Raw genomic sequence first — 7,932 nt, 5'->3', positions numbered from 1 at the left:
AGGTCGTCCGGAAAGTTTCTTTCGTTCTATAAGCGAATAATGGATGCACAACATTTTCCGTTTTATATTATTTTATCGAATTACGTGTGATCCATTTTGTTCTATCAAAATAAAGATCACAACGTTCGACAGATTAGGTTTCATGTTTGTATAAAGATGCATCGTTGTAAAAGACGTGTCTGTAAAAGAAAGACACTTTTCGGACAATCTAATACTTAGGTTCCATTTCTTTAATCGTATTGACACAAGAATATGAATTTGCATAAACATTCGCAGTCTATTTATGAGGATGAAATTTCGATACCTTTCGTATGGTTCTTCAATGCTGTACATGACAGTGTAGCGTTATAAACGCAGTTGCGTTTGACTTTGGATTAACGATGCAAGAAGAATGTAAATTCGTAACGAAATTAAGGAAATACAACTGTATAGCATTGTAGTGTTATTCGACAATGTATATGCGTTGTTTTCTCAATAACATTTTGCTCCTTATACTTTACTACGGTGATGAATGAATGGTTGTAAGAATAATTGTCTGGTTATCAGTGGATCTTAGCATTTCGATACAGATATCTGTCCGTCGAGTAAAGTCCTTATCTACTTTGAATCGCTTCACTCGATCAAGTGTGCTCTACCTTTAGGATTGCAAAGGAGGTGAACGTATTATGTATACTAATTTTAGCTTCTCGTAGGATTCTAAGAGGTTTGTTAAATGTATCAGTTAAAAGTATCAATGGTTCCTCGATCGTAGACAATAAAAACAGCGTTCAAGCGTTCTTCCTGTTGAATAAAAGAAAAAATATACTTGAAGCTGTGTAGAGCGAAAGAGAAACAATAGGAAGTAGGATTGTTTCGAATTTTCTTACGTAATATCGATCGTCGAACAAACCGTAGTCTCTCCACCCACGCGCTGGATCGCGTACACCGCGAAAAGTGTTACAACACTTGTGCAGAATCGAATATATCGGTGAGGAACGCGTTATACGAGAGTATTCTATAACACGGCGAGGCAGGCGAGGCCGTTCATTCATTCATTTGGTCGAGCTAGGTCTGCTGGATCCAAATTATTGGAACATTAGCATGATTGAAGTAAGTTGGGCTCGGCCGGATCGCGTGATCGATTTTGTGCATGTGTCTTCTGCGACGCTTGAAAACCCGCGGTTGCGTCAAATTAACGCCGCTGGAATTTACATCGAGATCAGATTTGATCAAATCCGTTCGAAGTAGAAACTGATATTACAACGACGATAAATGAAAACTCGAGTCTTGTCTATGTACAAACCAACGAACATTTAAATAAGAATATTTAACGTGAATAAAATTATAAAGATGAAACGAAACGATATTATAAGAGAAATTCGATCGGTTTCATTTTAAACACATTTTATTCGACTGTATATTTACAGTGTACATAATCATCGTCGCCACGTTACATACGGTACATCCGATTTCGAGTTAAATGGGTAACTGTTTACTACGGGATGTAATTCCGTGCAAGATTCAAAGCGATCAGTCCGTTTCAATGAAATCTCAGTCCATATCTGTACGCCTCGATCGTTGGCGTTAAATCCATAGTTAGCCTTTTTATCCTTCGAAGGCTATCTTAGTCTTCCGGTCTTTTTCTTTATCAAAGTCCGAGGAATGCAACGAGGTAGTTGAGAAAATCCGAGATATCTCGTTATTCTTCCGACTGTTTTCCTATCGATACAGTACGCGGTGTTGTATCATCCGCGAAATGAATCCAAGCGAAACGTACGCGCTGGTGCAAGCAACGCGCGAACAACGGCGCAATCCTGAACAAGCGAGCCTTTGCTTTTTCGCCGACTCTTGCAACGGTACGTTCGTGTTGCAAAACCTTTGGCTTTTTTATTTGATAACGTTTTATTGATTTGTTTACAGCTTTTAGTGGAAGCAGATGAAGAGGTTGAATCGGATAACTCCTTGTTTACTATGCAGCGTATCGATAAAAATGACTTCAGACGTTTTTGTTCGAAAGAATTATTTGGCGAACTTAAATCGACCAGATCTTTTATTCAGCTTTCTAATAATTATAATCTTACGAATATTCGAAGCACTGCATTTTTTTTTCTTTTTTTTTCAATATTCTTCCTGTAATAACGATATTCGTTGATTGCCTTCGTAGAGGGATGTTTCACCTGAGAAAAAATTGAAACCGACGGAAATATACTTGGCGACGTGTTCTCGATCGATATTTTCCATTGCTCTTTGAATATTCAGAACTTAAGCACCGATATACCGGTGACTCATGCACCCTCCTTAATTAATAGTCGTTAACTGAAAACGCGATGCGTTTAACGAGTCACGATAAAAATCAATCGGCTTCGCAGAACGCGCGGATTTTCGTTCGAATTTCATCGCCTCTAAAGTTTCTGCATAGGTGAACAGCCTAAAAATATGCACTCTTTGCGGGATTTATTTTTCGTCTTACTGTATCCTTACGTGTGTATAATAGATGATTAGATCTGCGCGTAGATTCGCAACGTTTTAACGTGTTGTTCACGACACGATAGTTACTCCTAATTATTAATATCTTTTGAATGCACATCTTCGATCACTGCGTTACTCCACGTAACTTTCTATTCCATGCGCGATAAATTTATTGCACAAACATTTCGTAAATCGAAAATTAAGGAAAAACATTACTTCGCAATTGATCGTAACATTCGTTTTCCAACTGAACACAATATATTACTTCGATAAAATTCGTGAATCGCAAGACTAGCAATTTTACTTAATTCTTTCACTGGGAAAAATTATTAACATATACAATCGTTATTATAGTGGCCTCTTCATAAAGCCACTTTGATTAGAATCTTCTTCCTTCATAGTAGTTATATGGTAGCGATAATGATCAGTTTATCGATATCCATAATAATTTCTGGAAGTACTGTTTAAGGAACAATTTCGAAGAAATTCTTTTCGCTGACATTAGAATGCTAAAAACTTGTAGAGCGAGTAGAAGTTTACATCGTTTCTCTTCTCATTTGTTGAACTATTTTTTTCTTTTTTTTTTTAGTTTTTATAGTTATACCTTTTCTTTTTTTTTTTTTTTTTTTTTTTTTAAGAGATCGGTTGTAATTCGACCAAAGTACAGCGAGCTTGGATTATTAACATCGAAATCATGTAACGATCCAGTTTACTTTAATTATATGACTGCAGTATCGTAATCGTTATCTTCTCGCAGAGATTTTAGGCATTCTTTAAAATAAACGTGCAACGATACATAAAACAGAAAGTAGATAATTATACTATGAAGTATTATGTTACGCGAAACATTAAAGAAGTACTAAACATATTAGCTTCTTAACTTTGGTACCGTAATTACTCTTTAACACAGACGATTATCTCTGCGCGAAACAAATCTTTATTACGAAAACGTTTCCCTCGCGATTTTTACGAATCCATCCTGCGTGAACGCGGCCCAACGAAGTCCATAAAACGTTTCACGAATACATTTTATAAGAATTAAAACGATCACAATGTTGCGCATTAACGCTGTGAAATACTACCGTGGTATTACAGTGTTTGTCGTATCAAATGAATTTTAAAAGACCTCGTCTTGCAACGCGAAATATCCGCGTCATGTAGCTCTAATGATTGGAAGTATGTAGTATGCGCTAATGTACCGCACTATGGGTACAGTGTTCCGACATTTTGATAACGAATTTTTGTTAAATATTGTCTCGTTTGAATACACGTGAACGCAATTCGTCCTATAATATTTAATCGCAGTAACAAGAATAAAAGTTTAGACATCTAATTTAGTCGGGCTACGTTTTCGATTTCGATCGATCTATACAAAACTGTAGAGAATCAAAGGAGAAAAAGTAAGTGACAGTATCCATTGCATCATCATTCGTAAAGCATTTCAGTATCGAATCAGGAGAAAAGAAAAGAACCCCATTTAATTTTTAACTAGTTTGAACTAAACTATACACGTACATTACTATAAAATAATTGGCTAATATAGCTGTTAAACAATAGCGTGATCAGCAATGTTGCGTGATTGCAATATTATGAAATTGGACTTTTATTCACAAGACAGAAATATTGCCGTATTACTGTTATCTATACAAATTAAATAAATATAATTCTATATCTGCAGTGCTGTATAGAATGTTTTACCCTAAGCTACTGTTCTTGGTACAGCCTTAGTTTCACGTAGTTACAAAAAATAATGCTCTGTTATCTTTAAAGGAACTCCCTGCTGAAATAGTAATAATTTGTTTGAAATATTTGCTGGAATACTTTACACTTTTGATCCCGTCTTATCGTAACTCCTTTGAAATCTCTTATGATCTTTCCTATATTTCTCGATCGTTAAATCCGCATTATCCGTGCTCGATAAGCTTAACGCGACAGGATCTAAACTCGCTGCAAGTTTTAAATAAGTTTCCTCCATTTCTTTAGTGATCTTGACTTCGTAATCAAAATCCACAGGATTTGCTTTCTTCGAAATTTTAGGCAAAACTTTGTCCTCTTCCATTGGAACATCGAAAGATATTAAATCTTTCTCCTTTTCTATATCAGAGTTATTTACAGCCAATGAAAAATTATTTACATCATTATTTAAATTTCCTTCTTCAAACTCTTGGACGTTCATCACTAAATCCTTGCATTTGTTTTCCAGTGAATTCTCATATAGTTCTCGATTGTTTTCGATCAATTTGCACTTCGTGTGTGACTCGTCTAAATACGTTAACGAAAGACTTTTGTCCATCATATTTTCGTTAAGCTTTAACTCCGTGTAATTTGACCCAGAATTATCCATGTGAACCGAAGATTGAACCCATTCAGCTACTCTTTGCAGTTGGTTATTGTCATGTAACAACATAGGAGTACTTTCTTCGCTACTGGTTGAAATTGTTCTTTCAGATTCAGACCGAGACAATTTCTTCGAATGAACTAAAGCGGTATTTATTTTATTTCCACTAGTGTATAATATAGTTTTATAATGTCCAGCATTATCTAAGAGAATATTCTTCGATCCAGGTGTTACTCTTACGAGACAATTCCGTGGACCAGTTATTCTGTTCTGGGTATTAGATTTTAAATTACTAACATTATGCAAACGCAGTCCAGTTAATTGAGCGACATCACTAGAGCTACTGGAAGGATCGGAAGTCGAAATTACAATACTATCGCTACTAAAACTTGGACTAGTGGCTACTTCCACTTGTCCAGAATCATTCTGTTGTGTAACACTATCAATATTCTTCACTTCTATTAAAGTTAATTGCGTCGGATGATGAGTTTCTTGAGCTGATCTATCATTTTTCCAGATCCTATCGTTAATTATATCGATCTCCATGTCATTGTTAACTTTATCCTTACTTTCTTTCGTTTTATTCTGTGACTTTAATTTCGTCCACTCGTTTTTCCATAGTCTATCATTAATAATATCAATCTGACTCAGTTCTTTTCTATCAAAGTAGTTTTTACAATTTTCAGGAACTATGTAACTACAACTAGAAGATTCCTTGTCCAATTTATTCCAAGAATTCGAACTGAATTTGCCATCGATTTGTAACTCACACTTTTTATTCGATTTCGTTTGCTTCCCTTTATCAATATTTATTTTACCATTAACGCATGTATCGCCTGTTTTGTGAGTTATCTGTTTAATCGTGTTCTCGTTCTGATTTTGGAATACGCTTTGGAGCTGCGGATCGCTACGGCGTATTGAATTTTTCTTATTAAAATTAACTTTCATATTAACATTTACACGACCATCTTCCTTTAAACCGTCTATAATTTTAGCATTCCTACTTAAAAATTTGTCTCTTGTGGATAGCTGTTGATGATTACTAATCTTTGTACAATTGTTCTGATAGTGTACTTTACTACTAACGCTTTCATTTCCTTCGTGGTAAACTACATGCACCAAAGAGTTTTGACTGCCTTTATTTTGGCAACTTTTGTCGATATTTTTCAAATTATCAGAGTGTTTCTCTATATTTTGTGCATACTTCATTGTACATTCATTACAAGAAAAAACATTTGGCATATTAGTTTGTGTTTCAGCGTCAACCATTAAAATACTTCTGTGACAAGTACATGTGTCACAATGTTTGCCAAATACTCTCTCTTTCTCTCGATCTTCTAAAACTTTTGCCATTATTGCTGCTGAGACAACATCCACTGGTGGCTTGGATTCATCTGTATCATCATCGCTATTGTTTTCAGCTACAGGCTTAGTTACATTATATACCATTGCTGTTGGAGGAAACGTTGAAATTGGTACTGTAATACTCTTCATGTCAGCAGGTGCAGTATCATTGGAATGTTTCTTTTGTGCAATATATGTCCTAACTTTGGCTTGTACCTCAGAGGGCAGCTGAAATAAAATGATTTTTAAGTATTTTTTTCATATTGCAAATTAACTATTTTATAGTGTTCTAAGTATAACTTACAGAATCATATTTTTGTCCGACAAAATTAGAAGGCTTACACTGAAGAAGTTGTATTGCCAAATTTACATCATTCCGATATTTTTCCTAAAATAAAATATTATTTACAGCAGCTTTATTCATAATACATTCTAAAGAAACCATCAAAATTTTGTACTTAAAACATACATTATCTTGGGTTAAACGATGTATTGTATAATTTGCATCGGCTAATCTATGAGATAAAGTTGCAATATCCTTAGTAAATGCGCTTTTCTCTGTTTCACATTTATCTACAATCCTTAATAATTTATCCTCAAGATTTTGATTTACTTTCTGAACACGTTTATGAGCTTCGTGCAATCTTGAATACTTCTCTTGCCAAATTAAAAGTTCCTCCTTCATGGAGGCTAATTCTCCATTTGGAAACTTATCAGCTTCGTTTAAGAATTGTGTCTCCATTGTTACAATGTGATTATCTTTCTCCACTAAACGTTGGCGCAAATTTTCTATTTCTACATGTAAGTGCATTTCTCCATGTTGCTGATCATTTTGATTGCAGCTCACACATTTGCACCCACATTCCTGAAATGCATAATTAGCAAAAATAATGTTCACATATGGTACTTAACAATACTATTATAAAAAAAGAGATTAAAGATCAATTAAGTATACTTGAATACTAATTACACTTAAGTATTAAAAATTTATTTTTTCCTAACTGTAATTATGTTATTAGTTATTATTTGTTTGATTAAAATCAATACTGATAAAAATTTTAAGATTTGATAATTTGATCATATGGTTTTACCCAAATATTAATTATTATTATTACATATGTGTAATACCTAGTTCCTATTACATACATACCTTACATTTTTCAGCCATCATGTAATGTACAAATTATATTAAAAACACTGAAAAAATATTTATGAATAGCGAGACTTCGAAATTGGAGCCTCATAACCCTGTCGTTTAATTCGAACAGAAGTATGGATAATTTGTACACGTTCCAACGTAATTTATTTCCCTATAACATAGTCAACTACTATGGCAAACTATGTGATAAGAGTCGTTTTTATGAAATAGCTAATGTTTAATAAAATATCGTTGAGATTAGCTTCGAAATGACAGATTGCAAAGTTCTCTGTCGTCTGCCACACATCTAACACATCAAAGTAATTCAATAGTCAACTTCAAGTAACTGAGTTACAGATGTTTTTAATTGTATTTATGACGCTATTACAATATTTTCACTACTTTTTATAATGTATCATAAATTAATATGAAGGAAAAAAAAACAATTATCGAATGAAAAGGAAAATTCAAAGAGAAATTTTCAATAATGAAAATCGTACTTAACAAACTATTTATGAATAACCAATAGGACAACTCAGAAAATATACACATTTCTTATTGGATGTCAAGATATAGCCATCTTATCTATTAAATAAACGCGGAAAAATAACAGAGATTAATGCAATTTTTGAAACTTAGTAGATTTTTGCCTGTACCTGAAATA

The 7,932-nt window shown here is 33.8% G+C and overlaps 1 protein-coding gene across 1 annotated transcript; it reads right to left on the bottom strand.

The window, feature by feature from the left end:
• Window positions 1-1,366: 1,366 nt before the first annotated feature.
• Window positions 1,367-7,740, bottom strand: LOC100647248. Its single transcript, XM_012320587.3, has 4 exons — window positions 7,281-7,740; window positions 6,600-6,995; window positions 6,435-6,518; window positions 1,367-6,358 (listed from the first exon to the last, which is right to left on the bottom strand). Exons 1-4 carry the CDS (start codon window positions 7,299-7,301, stop codon window positions 4,271-4,273), a joined length of 2,589 nt encoding a protein of 862 aa, XP_012175977.2. The 5' UTR covers window positions 7,302-7,740; the 3' UTR covers window positions 1,367-4,270.
• Window positions 7,741-7,932: the final 192 nt, after the last annotated feature.

The sequence above is a fragment of the Bombus terrestris genome, chromosome 1 (assembly GCF_910591885.1).
Source record: "Bombus terrestris chromosome 1, iyBomTerr1.2, whole genome shotgun sequence".
Taxonomy (NCBI): domain Eukaryota; kingdom Metazoa; phylum Arthropoda; class Insecta; order Hymenoptera; family Apidae; genus Bombus; species Bombus terrestris.
Note: the sequence above shows the minus strand (reverse complement) of the source record. Positions and strands in the feature narration are given on the sequence as shown.

Excerpts from the sequence above, each read along its gene's own strand:
- LOC100647248 (XM_012320587.3), bottom strand. The coding sequence starts at position 7,301 with ATGATGGCTGAAAAATGTAAG. Across the intron at positions 6,519-6,599 it reads ATCGTTTAACCCAAGATAAT|GAAAAATATCGGAATGATGT; the intron begins GTATGTTTTAAG and ends ATTTTATTTTAG. Across the intron at positions 6,359-6,434 it reads TCGGACAAAAATATGATTCT|CTGCCCTCTGAGGTACAAGC; the intron begins GTAAGTTATACT and ends ATTTTATTTCAG.